Source organism: Brassica rapa, chromosome A05 (genome assembly GCF_000309985.2).
Source record: "Brassica rapa cultivar Chiifu-401-42 chromosome A05, CAAS_Brap_v3.01, whole genome shotgun sequence".
In the NCBI taxonomy this organism is placed as follows: domain Eukaryota; kingdom Viridiplantae; phylum Streptophyta; class Magnoliopsida; order Brassicales; family Brassicaceae; genus Brassica; species Brassica rapa.
The window spans coordinates 4,059,801-4,080,245 of NC_024799.2; the positions used below are offsets into that span (position 1 = coordinate 4,059,801).

A 20,445-nucleotide genomic window follows, 5' to 3' on the forward strand; every position below is an offset into this window, starting at 1 on the left:
CTTTAAAAATTAGATGCATTACTCTTTAAATATAAAAAGAGTTACAATACAATTTTACCAGAAATTACTATCTCAAAATAAAAATACACAAGTTTAATTTAATTTAATAATATTATAGGAAAAATCCGGGCGTAGCCCGGAAAACCCTCTAGTATGCAGTAAAAATACTTCAATCCTACTCCAGGAGTAATGAACAAACAAAAAATAGATTATTCAATTTATGAAGTACATTCTATTATGGAGTGAGAAATAAAATAAGATTGGAGTATTTTTACTCCATACCCATTTTTATTCTATTTTGAGAAAAAAATAGAATGAAGTTGGAGATGCTTTATGTTTTTATAGCTTACACCTATGCTATCTTCTTTAAAATTATGAGACATATAGAGCTATGTATTGTATTTATATATATCATTTCACCGAAAATTTTGTGACATGCATTCTTAGGCGAGGGAACACGTTTTTTACAAGATAAAAAGGGTTATTAGAAACTCAAATTTCTAGAAATAGCAAAGTTTCGGGTACATATGTATGTGGGAAAGGAATTTAATATAAGTAGGGCACACTGATAATTGGCCTATAAGGGATTATGATAATTAAGAAGACTATATCATACATAAAAGAACACTGGGACGACGTATTTTGATACAAACATTTTTCAATAAAATCCTACAATCTGTTTTCTTATGAAATGCTCATGAAGAAAAATTTTGCAACTCATTTACGACACAATTCGCAAATCAATGGTTACATGTGTCTCTTAAGTCAAATGCTCTAAATGTGGTTACATAGTGACAGTGATGCAGTGAAACAAGTATTAGATGATCCTAAATTTTCTTTGGTGCATCTTTAAAAGGAAGCACGTTTCTCTGTGTATGTGCTATTTTTCTTTACTAAAACACTACCAATAATAAGTCAGTAATGGCACATACATGTAGTTCGCTTCAACTGTGAACTTTTTACGGACTTACAAGTTACAACACTTGCCTAAACATGATATTTCCAAATGAATTAACCTGCAACAACAACATGAAACATTAAGAAGCGGCCCAAATAAAACTTGCTTAAATCATTCACAGTGTGACAAACACAATCAAAGCCCGATAAGAAATTATAAAAGCTTATTTGGACCTGTGGCTTATCCCAGCATATTATTAAACCGGTTCTAATGTTACCCAAGTAAATCTAAGAACCTCAATAAATACTTAGGCCCACTATCTTAGAACAATCTAGCCCAATAAGTAATTAGGCCCACTTATAAGAAAATGCTAGGGTTTTCCAATTTCTCGCTGTATATAATAAATTTGCCTTTCTCTTAAGTGTTTGTAGCGGCTGCTGAGAGAGAAAAAAATGGCAACACCTCAAGTGAAGACTGGTCTGTTCGTTGGTCTGAACAAAGGTCACGTCGTCACCAGACGCGAGTTGGCTCCTCGTCCCAACTCTCGCAAAGGGGTATGCATCTCTCCATCTCTTACTTCTTTCAGACAAATAATGTCTTGTCTGAATGATATGCTTAGTTTTGACTGAATCTATGTTTGATACTTCTTGTTGAATAATAGTTGAGCATGTGGATTCATAGTTTTGATTGAATATTTAGTTAGATTCAATACAGTGATTGAGAAATGATGTTGTATTGAGGTGTTCGTTTTGGATCTTTGTAGAAAACGAGCAAGAGGACATTGTTCATCAGATCACTGATCAGGGAGGTTGCTGGATTTGCTCCTTACGAGAAGAGAATCACTGAGCTTCTCAAGGTTGGTAAGGACAAGAGGGCTCTCAAGGTCGCTAAGAGGAAGTTGGGTACCCACAAGAGAGCCAAGCGAAAGAGAGAGGAGATGTCTAGTGTTCTCCGTAAGATGAGGTACACTGTTCAACCCCCAGTCATTAAACGATTCTTTGCGTTTCTTACAAGAATCTCTTGTTGACTTGTCTTTTCATTTCTCGAAGATATTTAGTTGTGTTTTTTTCTACTGAAGTAAGGTTTACTGAACTTTGGTTTTTGTCTTGCAGGTCTGGTGGTGGTGGTGTTACTGAGAAGAAGAAATAAACATGTTAAGTCTTCTATGTTATCGGAGTATTAAGTCATTTTGTTCGCTCTTGCCAATCAGCTTTATATGCTCAAAAGACCTTTATGTTGTGTTTTGTTAGAAATATGGATTTAATGTTTGCTTCACTATGTTCTATTAAAGCTTTTTTGAACTTGTTAATTACTTTTATGCAATTGTTTTACTCCCTGTGCCATTTGTTAAAGTAGGCCTGAAACTCAATAGCCCAAATAACAACCAAAACGACCTTACTTGTCGCAACCTAATGTTTCAAAAACTGTTTCTGGTAATGGATCTTTATAACTTCTGGAAACAACAGAAGCAACATAGACCAAGCTAGTTTCTTAAGATCCATTCACTTTGATGCATTGCACACACATTATGTTTCTACTAAGCTCTTGTTATCGAATAATTTTTACTCACGCATGCCACATAATATTTACCAAGAAAGAGCATGGGTTGTAAACTGATGTTTTCATTTCATCTTTCTGGTATGTAAACTCGGCTGATGTGGATTTACATGTCCTAAAGTTAGGTAATATAAGCTTATGCATGATTATGTAAAACACAGAAAAACGTTAGTGTACTTTTTAAAAGTGTGGCTGGCTAATCAGGAATCTTTGGTTTAAAATTGAAGAACGTGTGTGGTTGATGACGCCGCGAGGAAGAAACGTGACAGAGTAATCTAAGAGATTATAATCCCTTCACCACTTTATTTCCACTTGTATGATCCTTATAGAGACTCTAGATCAATTTCAAACACCTAAAAGATGATAGAGACTCTAGATCCTTTTGTATTTTTTATTTATTTATGAACGTAAGTATATTTCCATGTAGTCATGTTCAACTCGCGGTGGTAGATAAAGAAATTTAATTCAGTTGAAAATGTTTTGTTGTGAATTAAATTTTTTTATAAACTTTTCTTGTTACTCAAAGTTCAGTTTAATCTTTAGGATATCTTCCTTTGGAAACTTGTGGCATCTACATACTATAAATGCTATTGTCTAATCCCTCACAATATCCTTATGTACAAGCCACAAAATAACTCCACTACAAAGCAATAAGATGCAGTTTTGATATAGAAATGCAAATGCTGCACATGATTTTTCTTTTTCTCAAAATCGGCAAATATAATACAATATTGCTCTCATTTCAATTGGTAACAATTACACTATAATAGAGCAAGTTTAGTATAACGACCCTGCCTAAACCGTCAGGAAATAATTTTAATCTTTTAGGAGAGAAAGGTTAATCGGTTCCACTATGTAATTTTGTACAGATCAAACTGCATATGGTTAACCATAAAACCATACAAAATATCGTCTTCTGATGTTTCAGCATGGTTTGATCATGGTTTGATCCGACCTAGTGGAACTAGTCCTATACAGGCCGGGTCAAAATCAAGCCATCTTTTGTAAGGTCTCAAAATATTGGCTTGATGTGGTCTGAATCAAGCCTTTTATATTTGATTCCTACATTCTCTTGTACGGTTGTACCACATTCATTATAGCTAGATGTTAATGTTATCGTTATGAATAATTAAAATTATTGTAATTGTCTTGTAAGAAATGCAACGTCATTTGTTTTATTAGTATCATAAAGTTCTAAATATTATTTGGATAGACATGTTTTTATCAGATGTTTTAGTACTTTTAGGAACCAATATAACATCTCTACTCTTTTTATGTCTTATCTCCAGTCTCGATTTATCAGTGGGCTGTCTCATCTAGTGTTGGATTGATTAGTTCACTTACGTTGGCCAAAATGGACGTGATTAGTAAATGACCAAGATCTTCAGTTTTGAATAACACACCGCATTATTTGATCTGGGAGGGCCCTTGGGACCTAGTGCAGGTGTTAAAATATTAAGAAACAGTAAAGCAAGAGCATGTTTGAGAAGGTTGATAAATTTCTTACAAAACGGGCACCTTTGCAGTCGAACAATTTCAACTCATGTTTTTTCTAATATAACCATACAAATTCCAAAATTATGATTTTGTTTTGGGGGAATGTTTTTATAAAGAAAGTATTGGTTAAAAAGAAATTGTATCTGTGAAAAAACAAATTTTGAGATTATGTATAAATGTTGCTTTATTATGTACATGCTGTAAAGTGAAGGCTGATGTATCCAAAGTACACAAATATGCTGGTCGTCGTCTATATATGCTAGACCTGCACATATGCACAGAGATACATACATTATAAGGTGACAAAATTTAGCTTGGATTTCTGAGCCCCATGCTACAATTCTTCTGTTGAGGATTCTCATATTATCATATATAGTAACCCTGCCTTACAAGTTACAATATCCTATATATCTTGATTTTACGTTCCTTTACATTTCTTTTATATTATGAACAATTTGTAATTATTTTAATTTCATTCTAGTCGAAAACTGGATACTATCAGTTAATTCAAACTGTGATGATGTCAATATGATAACAAGTAAAAACAGGCAACTTTGAATACTATGGTGATGATTATGTTTAGTACTACTATTTAAATCAAAATAACTCAACTATTAGGAGATCGGACAGGTTTTTATGATGTGGCGTAGCTTTATAGGTTTGAATGTGCTTTATTCCATATTGGTGAGCAGACATTGGTACTTGCAAAAGCAGAGCAATCATCTAATTTTGATTCTTTTCTTTCATTGTGAACCAATCCCTCCTCTTTTGGGTCCCAAAACAAAATATTTTTTTTGGTAAACTTGTTATAGCTATTTATATTTTGTTTAGATTGTTAAAAGAAAATGAATGTTTTCCTTTATATTGTTTCAAATTCTAATTTACTCTCAATTGACAAAAGAAAATCTTGTTTAAATTTATAAATTCAATTAATAGGATAAAGTTAAGTGTGGGAAAACTTTTTTTGCTAAATTATCATTCTTTTAACGGTTACGTATTACCGTTTATAACGTAAAAATTGATGTAAAAAAGTAGCCAGTAATCTCCGGTAAATGGGACAATGGGACTAGAGGAGAGAAACTCCAATAATGACCAAATCAGCAGAGACTTGAGAATGACCTCTTCTAACACTTAACAGTGAAAAATGGAAGACGAGGTCCACACAAACTGACAAAAAAGCAAATCTGTCGCCTAGTGAGTTGTGTCCACGCCTTCCAAAGATTAAAATTCTCACCCCGACATTGATTCTCTGCTTCTGTCCTTCTCAAATGTTTCATAGTCACATGTAAGAAAATACAGCCGTCATCTCAATTCTAAAGAAATCTTTTCAACAGAAAAATTTGAATTCTATAAAACATACGTTTAAACATAAAAATTAGAAATGTTATATTCTTAGTGGTTCATTAAAATGTTTATGTGAGACATTAAAACATCCATAGGCACGTCTATTGTTCCTTTCTAAAGATCTTTCCGCCAAACCTCACCTTGCCTATCAAGCCTACGTCTTCAGATTTGGTTCCTAAAACCTTTCTCTTCATCCACATGACAAGTCTCTCACTGGCAATTTGCGTGGTTCTAATGCTCTCTTTTAACAGAGTTTCATCTAATAGATTATTTGGTGACTTTCGTTTTTTACAAAAAATCATTCTTACTTTTATATTTAAATAAAAATTCCATATAAACAGAGGTTCAGCTGGAGATGTACTATTAGCTATGGTGAGAACCTTCAGAATCAAGTCCTAGTGATACTTTCAAGACAGTTTCTGGCGAGATTAAACTCTATCTATCATAATGAAAGGAGGTTGATTAGCTCGTTAAAGATTAATATGTCGTTTATCTTTTTGGTCAATTTTCTTTCAATTCTATATTTTATTCAAATTGGAGAGAAGAGAGGAGATCAACTCAGGAAGAGTCATTTAGACCAAAATAGTGTTTGGCAGTTCGGTTGAGAACAATGTAGTTTACTAAGTAACTAAACATAATTGACTGAATTGTAAGGAAGTCCAGAGAAATTATTGACCCCAAAAAAAAAAAAACGCCATATAAGGTTTAGAACAATATATAATATTTTGACTATACTAGTGAGAAATAAAACTAGCTCATTCAACATATCATGACTTTAATACGATTGACAAATATATAGATAGCCATCTAAGACATCAAACTCAAATGTAACAACGGAAGTGCTGATACAACATAGGAACAGTCTCAGACACACCTAGTAACTTAAGCTACACACCTAGAACCATATATAGAGAACAAGGGAAGTCGTAAACACCAATATCATAAACTAAACAAAAAAACGTAAAACAAGATAAAAGAAACCTAATAATTAGTAACTAGGGTTTTTCATCAATAAGTACCCTCTAGTTTCTTTTTTTGTTTCTTTTTGTTGTTGGTTGAACTCAACGAGAAGAGCCAAACGTAGAAAGATCAGTCCAGGAAGAGCAATTACCATTGACATTAACCCATTTGTAAGGATTATTATCTTCAACTTTAACCGAAGAAAACTGCGACGCTAAAGCAGATGATATCGACGCAGAAGTTATCCTCGGTGACTCAAAAGGGTAAAACCCATTTGAAGATGGGTTAGGATTAGAGTCCTCCAAGTTTCCACCTCCCAAAATCTGCGGCTGCTGATGATGCGACGCCGTTCTCCACTCATCAACACAGCTCATAAGAGAGCCACCAGAAGCTCCCATGTGGATTGACCTCAAGTCTTGACTCAATCCTCCATAGTTCAACAAGCTCATGTTGTTGTCTGTTTTTGTATTATCTGTGAGATCTCCTAGATGATGATTATAGTTATGATTCATTAACCTCCCTGGAGACAAAATCTGACTCAAGATATTCTCATGGGTTCCTCCATAGTTCGAGGAGAGAATCGCGCTGATGGTGGATGCATTCCCTGAGGCAGCGGAGGAGAAGCTTGTGTTGTTGCTAGTGGCGGTGCTGCTATTGTTGTTGCTGCTGCTTTTAGTACGCCTGTTTCTCCGGCAGCCACCGCCCACGGGGACGTTGCGGAGGGCACCGCCACGTGTCCAGTATCTCCGGCAGGTTTTGCAAAAGTGGCGTGGCTGAGTGAGGCTGTAGTTGTTGAAGTAGCAGAACTTGGTGTTGGTGGATTCGCATCTTGGACATTTTAGTGCCGCTTCGGGCATGGCTACGTTTGCTTGTCTTGCTCTGTCCACCATCGATCCTGGTCGGATCGAGCCGCTGCCTCCGCTACCGTTAGACAGCGGGTGGGATTGTGGCTGCAGCTGAGGAGGAAGATCATGACCTCCGGTTGCTGAGGCTCCTGCGCCTCCCTGATTATAATTACTCGGAGGAGCCTAAAATAATTTAAACAAATGTGAAAAAAGAATAAGGAATTATATTGAAAGTGAACAATAATATTCAAGAACATGCTAAGCAAGAAGAGTTTGATTCACAAATTTTAGCATGTATTATACTAAAATTTTTTTTTGGTCTCATATATAAAAAGTTCGTATATATGGAATTGTACAGAACTTACTTGTTGCCAGTTGGATGAATCAAGATAAGCCTGGATGGAGGAGAAAACCATGGTTATACTCTCTCTTTTGATTTTATTCTTCAAAATTCTTAAAGTAAAGTTATATTCTTGTCTTTTTTTTTCTTGGTGGGTGATATTGGAACTAGATCTACTAGAGGAATCAGATCGAAGGAAAAAAAAACACAAAGAGAATGAAGGGAAAGAGGAGGAGGTTGAGTGTGAGAATGAAGATGGCTAAAATTAAAAGTGGGTACGAACCTTTATATATATTTATGTCCATATATATATATGCATATGCTTATACAATATTTTGTGTGGGGGTATACGAAAATAATTGTTATATATGTAATTATTAGGGTTTGTGTTCCATATGGGGTGGGACTGACATGATTCTTTTTGTTTTCTTGCTTTAGTTAGGGTTTAAATTTCTTATCAATAGTTTCATACACAAATATATATTAGTACATTTGCTTTTATTTTGTTGCCTTGTGATGGTCATCGCTTAATAGATCCACAGATATATACCTCGTTATTATTTGACTAATGTTGAATTGTCATGTTATAAATAGAAGTATATTCTTGATATATGATGTCTATAGAGACAAAATCAACTCTGATTAGTATGAACCCATGATAACTAAAAAAATATTTTGCTTTTGTTATTAATTAGAAACCCATTCAAAGACAATATGTAATCGAATTGGATGCTGTCCCTATGTAAACTTGTAAAGTTAACCCTTGTCCCTTAAAATAATGACTACGAGGTGTTTTTTTGGTATAGATTGATCAACTTAAAGAATGAAGTATCTCTCGGTAAGAGTGATTAGATAGTTGATTTCTGTCTAGATTGATCTGAGTAGAATATATGGAGTGAATTTAGGAGACAAAGGTGTTATGTAGACCGAACTTCGAGGTGTTACATAATGATTGTTAATAGGATCGTTGATCATATAATGATTTAGTATAATTATTTGAAAAACAGAAAAGAAGATCAAAGAGATTGAAATTAGGAAAAGTGAGTAGAATGGGTGCTTTGGTCGTTGGAAGACAGTCGAAGCATCGTGACCGGTCCATCATGTTCCCTCTTGCTTTGCTTTTTTTCTCTGCATGGCAATATCTCTCTCGTAGATGTGATTGATCTTCACGCTCCCTCGAACAGCGTGACTCTTACTCTCTCCATCTCCCTATACATTGAAGTTTGGACCTTCGGTTCATTTCCCAAGGCTTCTTTTCTAAGTTTAACTTAACATTCTGCAAAATATTCCTCACAAACTTTGATAGATTTCATATTTTATTTATAACTGTTTTGTCATTTTGCACCAATCTGAGCTTATGTGTAACAAAGAAACTATTTTGGTTTAAACAAAAAAAAAACTATTTTGGTTATACCAATCTGAGCCATATATCACAAATAAAGCCGTTTTGGTTAAACCAATTTGATAGACTGACAAATATGCAATGATTTTAGGTAAAACAGAAAAAGCCGAACACTTCAATAAATGGCTTTTGTTTTGTAGGCACAATTTTCTACTACTATTTTGTGATTTTGCAGCTTAATCATTTTGAGATGTGTAACAAACAAAAGACAGTGATAAAATAGAATGGCTTAAGACTTTAGAGTTACACTGACAAATAACTTAAATGAATGGCTTTGATTTTGTAAGCTCAGAATCACAATAGAATCGTTATGCAGTTCAACGATTTTTACCAATGCAGTTTTTCAGCAATCATTCTGCAAGTTTACAATACTTTTCTTTTATTTATCTCCGCATATTTGATTTTCTATATTTTGTCATTTTGCAGCTAAACAAAACTAATCAGCTAAAAACATTTGTAAGTTGATGCGATTAACCATATATAAGTAAATATTTAAATATCTGTATTTTGTCATTTTCCAGCTAAACGAAAGTGATCTGGTAAAGACAATTTGATTATATGTTGATGAGATTGATTGACCATATATAAGTAAATACTACAAATATATTACAAAGGCCAAAGAAACTTCACATGAAAAACAATGATTGGAAGAATAAAATCAATAACCAAGAGAAAATAGAAAACTATTTACATTGCTTAGCCCTGAAATTCTCATGATCAAGAAGCTTAACCATGAGCTTCTCTAGCCTCTTCCAAGCCACCGTTGGTTTTACAACCTCCTGAGTCTTCAACCCCAATCCACCGTCCGTTTGACTAAGCAGCTCGGCGTCAATCTTATCAAGTACGAGATCATCCTCTCGAAACTCCCTTGCAAACGGCGCCCCGCTTTGGACCATGTCATGAAAATCCTCAACCGTTAGATTCAGGGCTCGCTGCTGCAGAACAGTATCCCAGTGCGTGTAGTGCAAGTCGTGGTTAACAGTTGTGTTCTGATAATCTTTGTTGTTGCACACAACTGTCTGAAAATAGCCTTCTGATGACAGAAGGAAGTTGGTGTAGTACATTAATAGCGTTCTTGGGAGGTTGTCCCATCCCCATATGCAGAACTCGAGGAACGGTCTTGTTAGAGCTACACTTGTTGACCCTATTAGAAAATAATCATACACTTAGAATAAGAATGAACAAGGAATAATAGGAAATGTTTTTTTTTTGCACCCATGAAAAGTTTGAAGGAAGCAGGCAATGATCTTCGTTCTTTAGCCCAAAAGACACCAGATTTCTTCGAATGGTAAAAGCCAGGATCTATAATGATAGGTCTTGCCCTCTGGTTCCTGCAAAATTTACAGTTAGAGCTGTTTACACAAATGATGTGTTTCTAAATATAAAACAGAGAACATTCCATGTTGGTATACGTAATATTAGCACTCACTCTTTCCAACCGATGTTGCTTGTGTGCTCAATGAAGTTCAGGTAACGAGGCAAGTATGAGAAGATATGCAAAATATCTGTAACCGACAAAAATAACCAAAAGTACAATAAGTCGAAGCCAAGACAAAACATTTCAGACACACTCTTATGTTTTACACTCAAGTCCAAGGCTAATTAAAGTCAACACACAGAAGCCAATCAAATACATTTCTTCCAAATTCTTGTCTACAAAAGATGAAGGGGACAATCAAAACCATACAATTCAATATAATAATCTACAAGAGAATCAATTACACCATATATTAGATTCATGAACCAATAAAACCGGTTCAAGCCAACACACATGAGCCAATCAACTCCTAAGCTCATATTCATTTGATGTTGGATAACAAAACACCAATTCTATACAATTCAACATTGTCTAAAAGAGAACCAACCACACACCATAAACAAAATTCACAAACCAATAAAACCGGTTCAAGCCAATCAATTACAATAAAACCGGTTTAAGATTTGAGTAAAAGCTGTACCATCTTGAGGCATGAGAGGATAATCAGAGGAACCAAGATTAATAAACCAATCCCAATCCTCAGCCTTCTTCAACAGAATCGCAACACCGTGGAGCGTGCTAGCTAACATAGTCGGACCTTTCTCCGTCACCAAGTCGGCCAAACCCATCACCATAACGTTCCTCATCTTCTCCTTCTCCGACCTCACGTACTTGGCAAGATCCATCCTTTCTTCGTCGGAGGCTTGAAGGTCGAGATGGAGAAGATAGTAGTTTCGAGGATGGTGTATCGCTCTGAGGAGACGCTTCACTCGTTTCGCATCTCCTTTCGTGCCTGTTACCAGGTATGCGAGCTTGGGGATGTTGGGTTTCCCGGTTAGGATCCGGTTTGGGAGTGAACCGGATGGTTTTCGGGAGGTTAGTGTTAAACCCAGGAGGAACAGGAGGATGACAAAGAGCAGCGAGATCGCTGGGCGAGAGAAAGAGCAAGAGCGAGGAGAAGAAATGTGAGATCTTTTCATGATCGTGAGTTTAAGATTCTCCGGGACATGAGAAGTCAGATCTGAGCTCGACGGTGGTGGAGAGAGAGAGAAGGTAAAGCCGGGAAGAAGACGAAAGTTTGGTGTTTTAATTATTTAAAAAACGTTTTGTCATGGTTAAACGATGTCGTTTTAATTGGAAGACATGAATGAATTTGAACCGAACGATTATAATGGGATCGTTGTACACCGTTGGATGAGCTTGCTATGGAGAAGAGTCAACGTCAGACATACTCACTGTTGTCTGTTGCTTACGGAGTTACGAAGCAACAGAAGAATGTTACATCAAATAAATTGACATAAATTGCTTACAGTCACAATAAATATTTACAAATCATAAATAAATTAAAAAAATAAAAGAAAAATTCAAACTAAACTAAAGCTTTGAATGTTATAAACCGCACCGTACCGCAGTTAACAGTAACAAAAATCTTTACATATACCATATATCTATAGGTTTTTATAACTGTAACCGCAGTTGAACCGCTTATCCCGCACCGCTAAACTTGCAGTTACCATTCGGAGCCTAAGGTTCTGAAAGGTGACTGCGGTTTGAGCAGTGCGGGACAAGCGGTTCAACTGCGGTGCGGTTTTAACAATTATATAAATGTATAGATATATGGTATATGTAAAGATTTTTGTTACTGTTAACTGCGGTGCGGGACGTAACAGTTGTAAACATTGGAAGCCTAAGCTAGAAGCATCAGGTAGACCGTGATGCCAATTGTCATCTCTATTGGTTGCCGAAACTCGGCGTTTTCCGCCACCGGTGCGATTCTCTCATTACAAGACCGGATTATTTCCGACAAGTAAGACATGTTATAATGAACAAAAAAATCTTCATTTGGTGGTTGTCACTTGTCGGTGCCACCAAAATCTTCGGGTTTGGGTCGTATGTTAATGGGCCAGTGAATTGAGCTTTCAGGTTGTTTATTAAAGACTAAGCCCACAGAATATGAGGCTTAGGCCACATGCATTACTAACGCGCAAAAAAAAGAATCTATTTAACGGTGTGTAAACAGACAGCCAATACATTAAACGTCACCGTTAAGTAACGGCAGAACCTTTCCACGGTTTCATCCAGGGCAGGCGTTTCCTCTCTCTCTAGACCAAAAAGAGGAACAAGAAGAAGAAGAAAACTTAGATTTGTTCTTGTGTCCGTCCGGTCAATACCCAAAAGAGAGTAATTGATGATGACGACGATACCCTCTTAGCAGCTTCTGGAGCTTATCTTCACAAAAGGGTTTACTTTCTCTTTCTCTCTCGTCTGTCCTTATCTATTACACAAAGACTTAATCCGATCTCTGTTGTAATTCACTGTTAGGAGTTTCAAAGTTGACACCTTTGAGATAAAGGAGGCGTCTTTATTAGAGAAGATCGTTATTGGAGATGAGGGTCAATGGTAGATTCCTGGATTAACGTCTTATCCATGGAGAATCATCACCCTTCGACTCTGTTATCAATGGACTCAAGTGCTTCTTCACACGAGGAGCTTGATTTGGAGATGAACAACAACCGCCAATCTCTCCTCTCCGGCCCTCCCGACATCAACCTCCCTCTCTCCGCCGAGCGAAGCCCTCCTCCTCAGCCGTGGAACTTAGATTCCTGCGACATTCTCGATGTCGGGTTAGGCTCGCAAGCCTACGAGACCGAGAACTACATGAGCGTCGTCCCCAAAGCCGGTCGGAAATGCGCTAAGCGTGTGGACAGCGTCTGGGGAGCTTGGTTCTTCTTCAGCTTCTACTTCAAGCCCGCGTTGAACGACAAGTCGAAGGCCAAGATCGTCCGCGACAGCAACGGGATGTCTGGTTTCGATAAAACCGATCTGAAGCTTGATGTGTTTTTAGTCCAGCACGACATGGAGAACATGTACATGTGGGTGTTTAAAGAGAGACCCGAGAATGCTCTAGGGAAGATGCAGCTTAGGAGTTACATGAACGGGCACTCGAGGCAAGGGGACCGTTTGTTTCCGTTTAGTTCTGAGAAAGGGTTCGCGAGGTCTCATAGGATGCAGAGGAAGCAATATAGAGGGTTGTCGAATCCGCAGTGTGTTCATGGGATTGAGCTTGTTCCTTCCCCGAACCTCGCTTGTCTCGATGAGGAAGAGAGGAAGAGATGGATGGAGCTTACGGGTAGGGACTTGAACTTCGCGATCCCGCCTGAAGCTAGCGACTTTGGCTCGTGGAGGAACCTTCCGAACACTGAGTTTGAGCTCGAGAGGCAGCCACCTGCGTTGAAGAACAACAACTCTAAGAAGTTACTCAATGGTTCGGGTCTCAATCTTTCGACTCAGCCATCCAATGGTGAAGGAACCGATGTATCTCCCTCTAGTCACAAGAAGAGGAAAGACATGTTCTCGAATGGGATCAATGAAGAAGAGTCTTGCTTACCTCCTGCTATAGAAGCTCACCAGAGTGAGCTACCGAACTGGTCTAACGATTTCACCGGAGCCATGAAAAATGTTCACGGGCCTGTTACAGCTGCAAAGACCATATACGAAGACGAGGAAGGCTACTTGATTATAATCACCCTTCCTTTCGTGGATCTGAACAGCGTGAAAGTCTCGTGGAGGAACACTCTCACGCACGGTATCATTAAAGTCTCGTGCGTCAGCACGTCGCGCGTGCCTTTCATCAAGAGACATGACAGGACGTTTAAGCTGACTGATCCAGCTTCCGAGCATTGCCCACCGGGAGAGTTTGTGAGAGAGGTAGCGTTATCGACTCGTATCCCTGAAGATGCGAATATTGAAGCGTATTACGATGGGCCTGGTTCGGTTCTTGAGATACTCGTCCCGAAGCTTAGAGCTGGTCCGGAAGAGCATGAGGTGAGGGTGTGTCTGCGTCCGCATCTTGGAGGAAACGATCTTATGTTGACATAAAAAAGAGAGGACGTTCTGTTACATGTTTCTCGTATGTAGAAGCTTATAGGAGTCATCATATATATCTCATTGATGTTTGCCATTTGATATATATAGACGTTTTTCACTGTTTTAATGAGATTATTCAACACATTGCAATCTTGTGTACGTTATGGTTGAATCAACCTTACCCTAGATTGAAGTTGGGTTTGTACTAGGCCTTGGAATTTCGGGTATCGGTTTGGTTTGGTTTATTCTCAGTTTTCGGTTCTGTATATTAGAAAATTTGGTTTAATGGTTCGGTTATTTTAGTTTTCGGTTTGGTTTGGTTACTTCAGTTTTAGATTTGGTTCAGGTAAAAAAAGTTAAGAACCAGCTAATATGAAATAATTTTAAATACTTTGGATGAAAAGTATTTAGGTTTTTGATTTATAGATAGTATTTTAAAACATTTGATTTTATAAAACTAAATATGATTAGTATTTGCAACAATATAAACTATATTATAGACATTTGATTATAGTTCGGTCTCAATTTTTTGATCATAGAGATAGAAAACATACTCAGATAATTCATAATATCCAAACCCGAACTGAACTTGTTTGTTAGTTCAGTTTTTCGGTTCGAAATAAATGTGCCCATAACTAGTTTGTACAAAGAAAAAAATGTTGTGATCTCAGATTGTACCAATCTACTGTATTAATTTTGAGTGCTGATTATAACTTTCAATCAAATGTGTAATACATTACACTCATTCGTTCAAGCAAAAAAGATGAATCATACCACAGGAGAATTTGATACAACTGAGGCTTACTGACTGAGATCAAGCAAGAGCTGTCGGAGTGCATCCGAAGAGAGAGGTATGTTCAAACACTCTTGTCCATCAGAGTTTCTCTTGGTCTTAACCAGCTCATGATCTTTAAACTCCGTGAGATGAGAGTTGAGAGTCACTTGACTGCTCACAAAGAAGCGTTCACGTGAGGCTGAATACAGATCTTCAGTGGGCATGCCGTCTTCATCCGGGTGAGAAAGTTGGTAGTCAGCGAGAATCTTGAAGACGTTCTGAGCGTTTGGTGTCAAACTCTGCAAGACAATGGCCGCTGTTTTAGCGGTTTGAGCGGTGCTTCCCTGTGCAAGAACCAGTGGGAAGAATACGCCTTCGACCTTGTATGGTGCAAATGTTGGAACGTGGTGCCATAGCCAGTTAAACTGTTTGTGCACCATTTTCTTGTCCCACACTGCAATGAGAACAAGAAACATCGCCTCAGGACAAAGAAGTCGTGCAAAAGATCATCAAGAGACTAGAGAGGTGGAGAACAACGCTTACATAAGGGAGCGTTGACATGGTCGATGGAGGCAATAATGCGTATGTGCGAACAGGCAGCAAGCTGGGCGAGAGTTTGTTGGGACTCAGGATCTCTTAGAGCAGGGCCGTCAATGTTATGAACAACAACGCATATGAAGCAGTCTTTGTCTTCGGACTGTGAGCCATTTATAAAGGAAAGTATATCATCAACGGAGCGTGAAGGGAATGCTTCTTGACCTTTAGCCAAGCTCCCAGAACTCTTCCTTCTAGATTTTAACTGCTCAGAGAGAAGTTCAGCTATTGCTAAAAGAACCTGAATTTGCAAACCATAGATGACTTGTAAAACCATTTTCTTTACAGCAAGATAGTCTACATCCAAACTAACGTAAGTGTACCTGTTTTAGATTTACTGAAGGAAGGTAGCCATTGATGACAACAACAGAATACTCAGTCAAAGAAGATGAAGCAAAATCTTCAAGCAAACCTTTTTTAGATCCAAAGCCGTACATAAGAAGGCCAAAGCCACACCTGGAATCAGCACAATGAAATGAGAAGACACAACAGCATGGTGACTGATGGGAGAAGATCACATAGCAGGAGCCATCAATGTCTTTATTAATTACAGGAGCACCAGAAATAGATTCAAACCATGTTATATCTTTCTAAACAGATTACCATGGTTCTAACCTCATCTCTAAGACCAAAGTTTTATAGGAAAGCAAGAGCCTTTCTTACCTGAGTTCAAAGACCCACTTCGGGTACATAGTCTTGTACTCGTTCAGAAGCTCATCAATCTCTTTCTCATGCTTTGTTTCAATATTAAACGCTGTTTCTCTAAGCTCCTGAGACACAATCAACTTGTCAAAGGAAAGCAATGTTTCACATTAAACATATATTACGGAGACAAAAACCCAAAATCACCTGTTCATCAACGAGACTAATATCAGAGAGCTTGCGCGCTGACCGCTTACTTGACCCACCCAACTCTTTCGCCAGAAAATAGTTTCTTGAGAAACCAAATTCATCTTCCTCTATGTTGTCTATGTCCTCCATTGTCGTAAAGAACCTTAACTCAAGAGTCTCCTGAAACAACAAACATCAGAACATATAGTACTGATATTTTCTATAACAATTAAGTTCATCAGACAAGCTTGAGTTCTGAAATAACAAACTAAAAGTTCTGATTTTTAAAGAGACCTTTGTCTTATTTACCCAAACCATATAACTTCACTTGAACACTCTTTTAATCAAAATTAACCAAACATACCCAAATTAGCATCGCTACATGTTGTCTATGTCCTCCATTGTCGTAAAGAAACAATGACTCAAGATTCTACTGAGACAACAGCCATCAGAAAATATTAATATAACAATTCATCAGACAAGTTTGAGTTCTGAACTAACAAACTAAAGTTCTGATTTTTAAAGAGGCTTTTGTCTTATAACTTCAATCAAAATTAACAAAACACATTCAAATTAGTATCGAAACAGTTCAATGAATAACTTAGACGCAATACAACTTCCTAGGATCATCATCATCACTGGAACTATTCTGATAACAAATGAGATCAGACGCAATCAACAGAACGTGAATTTACCTTCACAGAATCGTAAATTCAATTGTGCTTTTCAGTTTCCAGCGAAGTGAGTTGATGAAGTTAGGAGGATTCAAGTCGGTGAGACTCCGACGAGAAGATGGAAGCAACCGGCGGCGAATTAGTATTATCCCCTACGAATTGATAAACGATGCCGTTTTTTATTTTCCCGCGCCTTTTTCTTCATCTTCCCGGTTAAAGTACAACGACGCCGTTTTAGTAATATAAAATCTACGGTTCACAGGCTCCCAATACCCGTATCACACGGGAAAAATGAATCCAACGGTTCTTATGATATGTCAAAGACGTTAGCCAATAAAATTAAATCACGCGGATCGAGATTAGCAACCGTAGATTAAAAATACAATCCAACGGATCATATCGTCCCCGAGAAATGGAAAAACAGAAAACACAAAGTTGTATGCTCCCTCCTATATAACCATCTCACCACCCTCTCAGATCCACACATCGCACTCTCCTCCACACGTGTGAAAAAACTACTTCCTTTTTTTTTTCTCTGATTTTAAAAACTTTCCCGAGAAAAAGAAAATGTCTGGGCGTGGTAAGGGAGGAAAGGGACTTGGAAAGGGAGGAGCCAAGAGGCACAGGAAGGTTCTCCGCGACAACATCCAGGGCATCACCAAGCCGGCGATTCGCCGTTTAGCGAGAAGAGGCGGCGTGAAGCGTATCAGCGGGTTGATCTACGAGGAGACTCGCGGCGTTCTCAAGATCTTTCTCGAGAATGTGATTCGCGACGCTGTGACTTACACTGAGCACGCGAGGAGGAAGACTGTGACGGCGATGGATGTTGTGTACGCGTTGAAGAGGCAGGGGAGGACTCTGTATGGGTTCGGCGGCTGAGGGGATTGGATTAGGGTTTTTGTAAATCTCGTTTGGTTGTTTTTAGGGTTTGTTAAGAGCTTTAAGCTGTTGTTATGGTTTCTTTTCGAATGTTTCGGTGATCTGAAGTTAATGAAAACGCTTTTAACAAATTTACGGTGTCTTTAGAGTTTGATAAGCTGAACGGTGCTGATTAAGAACAAATTAAACAACTTATTGTCTTCATTAACTGGTTTCGTTATTAACTTCGCCGGTTCGAATGTTGGTGAGAACTCGATACCTTTTTCATATTTCGACACCTTCGATATTCCATGAATTATTGAAATGTCGGAATTTTTTAGCTAAGATTTTTTTTTTTTGCAATTCAACTATAAGCATCAGTGATCTGCGTATAACCTATGTTTGGAAATTTGTTTTTGATATGATAATACGTTCGAAATGAAGCCAATTTGATATGAATGGATAAAAATGTGAGGGTTAGACCACCTCCATTGGTTAGAGACCCTTTAAGGTTCTAATGAATAAATTAGTCATTAATATTGTGATTTGATTAGTTTAGAACCCCTTTTGGTCTAATTAATTTTTGGAGCGTCCAATGGGAGAACCTCATTGAGGTTCTTAATTTTTTTTTTTTTTTTTAAGTTTGAAAGAGTAGATATCATAACATTAAAGAAAAGCATACATAAAAATTGAAATAGAGATGACATAAAAACTTATTAAAAATACAAATATAAATCGTAAACGAGAAAAAGCTGATTAATTGAGGTTCTTCTTCTGTCACATGTCTTGCTTTCATCTAAGACCATATTACACTCTGCTGTCTTCTTATGTAACATTGGGTCCACCTGCAGAAGAAAAGAAGATACCAGCAAGCGAGTCAAGAAGATACAATAAGGAAGCAAGACAAGAAGATACAATAAGCAAGTGTGAGAAGAAGCTAACATTAAACTAAATCGTATACTCTGAGACACAAAGACAGGGAACAAGCAATTTCTGTCCGAGTCATTTCAAGCCAACATTGAACTAAACCGCATACTCTAAAGAGACAAACGAAACTAGAGGAAACAAACTAACTAAAGCCAACATTATATTGAAACTCAAACAAGCTACAGCCATCCTTATCATACGACCAGCACACAGAAGACAGTGCATTGAAACACAAACAAACTACACCCATCCTTATCATACAGAGTCTAGAAGAAACAAATTACCTTCTAGTGTCGCTCTGAGTAGTACCATAAGTGTTGGGAGGATAGAAACGTCTCCACGAGAACCTTTGTCTCCCCGGATACACCTTCTCGAGATCATTCCTGAAACCACAACACAAAAAAAAAGAAACGTAACCATAAAGGAGAAGAGAATCTCGACAGAGAAGGTGCCTAATCAAATTAATAAACACTGATCAAGAAAAAATGTTTGATTAATCGATTCTATACCCAATTAGTGGAGAACAAAACCATAAAAAAACTCAGCTACTAAGCAATACCCAACGATCGATGATGCATGCAAGAACAATACAAGTCTAAACACTGATATACAACAAACGTAGCTTCTAAGCAATTCCCTAAACGAAATCAGTCAAAAAAAAGGGTGAGATCTTTCTTCGCTTACATGGTCGAAGGAGAAATGTTTACAGAGACCCGATATGATCTTCTGCTTCGTCTTTCAATCCATCTTCGACTTCTTCTCTGTCTTTATCTTTCCTTCTTTTTTGAGGCTTCTCGGTGAAACAAAAAAGAATCGTCTTTCAACCCAGAGAGAGAAGATGAAGTGATCGATCGAGGATCGCCTTTGTAACATCAATCATAACCCCGACGAAGATTGAGAGCAGGATCGCCAGAGCAGAATCGAGAGAGAGATCGAGATGGAGGAGGAAGAGAAAGAATGATTTTCGGTCCAATATCCCGACAAAGAGAGAGAGCCATTAATGATATGTCCAGTAGGAACGTGCCACGTACAGGTTCTTACCAATTCTAAAACGCCTTCATTTAACACCGGTTCTGCTTCTTTTTATCCTTTTTGATTTATTTTTATTACACATTTTCTTTGAAACCCGTGTTTAGAGTCACCGATGGAGGTGCTCTTAGTTGCTAATTGCAAAACCTCGGTATAGTTGCCATCTGGGCTTTATATTATAGTAATGGTCAAAGGCATTATCATAAGTTCTTATTTTGGCCCATCTTTGTTTTATGTCTAGGCCCATATAACTGGTTAGGTTTAGAATTTTTCTTACCAGACCCGTAATTAAGAGAGGTTATTTCAAAAAAGAAACCAAAAAAAAAAAAAAAAAACTAAAAGCGAGGTGGTAAGAACTTCTAAGGTGTTTTTTTTTTCATTGGCTCTTTTTGTGTTTGTCTTTTTCTCTCCTCTTTTTTTCTATTTGTTGTCTTTTTCCTTTTTAAAATTTTTAAAAAGATTCTACCAATGAACATAACAAATTATAAGATGTTCAAAACTTCACAAATTACAAAATTTATTATTAAATTAAACATTAAAATTTTTGATGGGTCTCAACCATTGGAGATG

At 37.4% G+C, this 20,445-nt stretch overlaps 6 protein-coding genes across 7 annotated transcripts; 3 read left to right on the forward strand and 3 right to left on the reverse strand.

Annotated features, from left to right (window-relative positions):
* Positions 1-1,258: 1,258 nt before the first annotated feature.
* Positions 1,259-2,234, forward strand: LOC103867179 (60S ribosomal protein L36-2). The gene is made up of 3 exons (XM_009145224.3): positions 1,259-1,452; positions 1,662-1,861; positions 2,011-2,234. Exons 1-3 carry the CDS (start codon positions 1,351-1,353, stop codon positions 2,045-2,047), a joined length of 339 nt encoding a protein of 112 aa, XP_009143472.1. The 5' UTR covers positions 1,259-1,350; the 3' UTR covers positions 2,048-2,234.
* Positions 2,235-6,034: 3,800 nt separating this feature from the next.
* On the reverse strand, positions 6,035-9,141 carry LOC103867181 (dof zinc finger protein DOF2.4). The gene is made up of 2 exons (XM_009145225.2): positions 7,467-9,141; positions 6,035-7,284 (listed from the first exon to the last, which is right to left on the reverse strand). Exons 1-2 carry the CDS (start codon positions 7,515-7,517, stop codon positions 6,358-6,360), a joined length of 978 nt encoding a protein of 325 aa, XP_009143473.1. The 5' UTR covers positions 7,518-9,141; the 3' UTR covers positions 6,035-6,357.
* A 239-nt stretch (positions 9,142-9,380) lies between these two features.
* LOC103867182 (beta-glucuronosyltransferase GlcAT14C) lies at positions 9,381-11,616 on the reverse strand. 2 transcript variants are annotated; one of them, XM_009145228.3, is made up of 4 exons: positions 10,802-11,616; positions 10,273-10,348; positions 10,059-10,174; positions 9,381-9,972 (listed from the first exon to the last, which is right to left on the reverse strand). In XM_009145228.3, the coding sequence occupies exons 1-4, from the start codon at positions 11,298-11,300 to the stop codon at positions 9,527-9,529; spliced, it is 1,137 nt and encodes a 378-aa protein (XP_009143476.1). In that variant the 5' UTR covers positions 11,301-11,616; the 3' UTR covers positions 9,381-9,526. The 2 variants fall into 2 exon arrangements, with proteins under 2 accessions (XP_009143476.1, XP_009143475.1); XM_009145227.3 differs by having other exon boundaries at positions 9,381-9,987; positions 10,802-11,300.
* Positions 11,617-12,335: 719 nt separating this feature from the next.
* Positions 12,336-14,484, forward strand: LOC103867183. Its single transcript, XM_009145230.3, has 2 exons — positions 12,336-12,561; positions 12,643-14,484. The coding sequence occupies exon 2, from the start codon at positions 12,718-12,720 to the stop codon at positions 14,197-14,199; it is 1,482 nt and encodes a 493-aa protein (XP_009143478.1). The 5' UTR covers positions 12,336-12,561; positions 12,643-12,717; the 3' UTR covers positions 14,200-14,484.
* A 265-nt stretch (positions 14,485-14,749) lies between these two features.
* On the reverse strand, positions 14,750-17,288 carry LOC103867184 (origin of replication complex subunit 2). The gene is made up of 6 exons (XM_009145231.3): positions 17,083-17,288; positions 16,406-16,567; positions 16,220-16,326; positions 15,880-16,012; positions 15,506-15,797; positions 14,750-15,416 (listed from the first exon to the last, which is right to left on the reverse strand). The coding sequence occupies exons 2-6, from the start codon at positions 16,535-16,537 to the stop codon at positions 14,989-14,991; spliced, it is 1,092 nt and encodes a 363-aa protein (XP_009143479.1). The 5' UTR covers positions 16,538-16,567; positions 17,083-17,288; the 3' UTR covers positions 14,750-14,988.
* A 242-nt stretch (positions 17,289-17,530) lies between these two features.
* Positions 17,531-18,071, forward strand: LOC103867185 (histone H4). Its single transcript, XM_009145232.3, has one exon. It carries the CDS (start codon positions 17,629-17,631, stop codon positions 17,938-17,940), a length of 312 nt encoding a protein of 103 aa, XP_009143480.1. The 5' UTR covers positions 17,531-17,628; the 3' UTR covers positions 17,941-18,071.
* Positions 18,072-20,445: the final 2,374 nt, after the last annotated feature.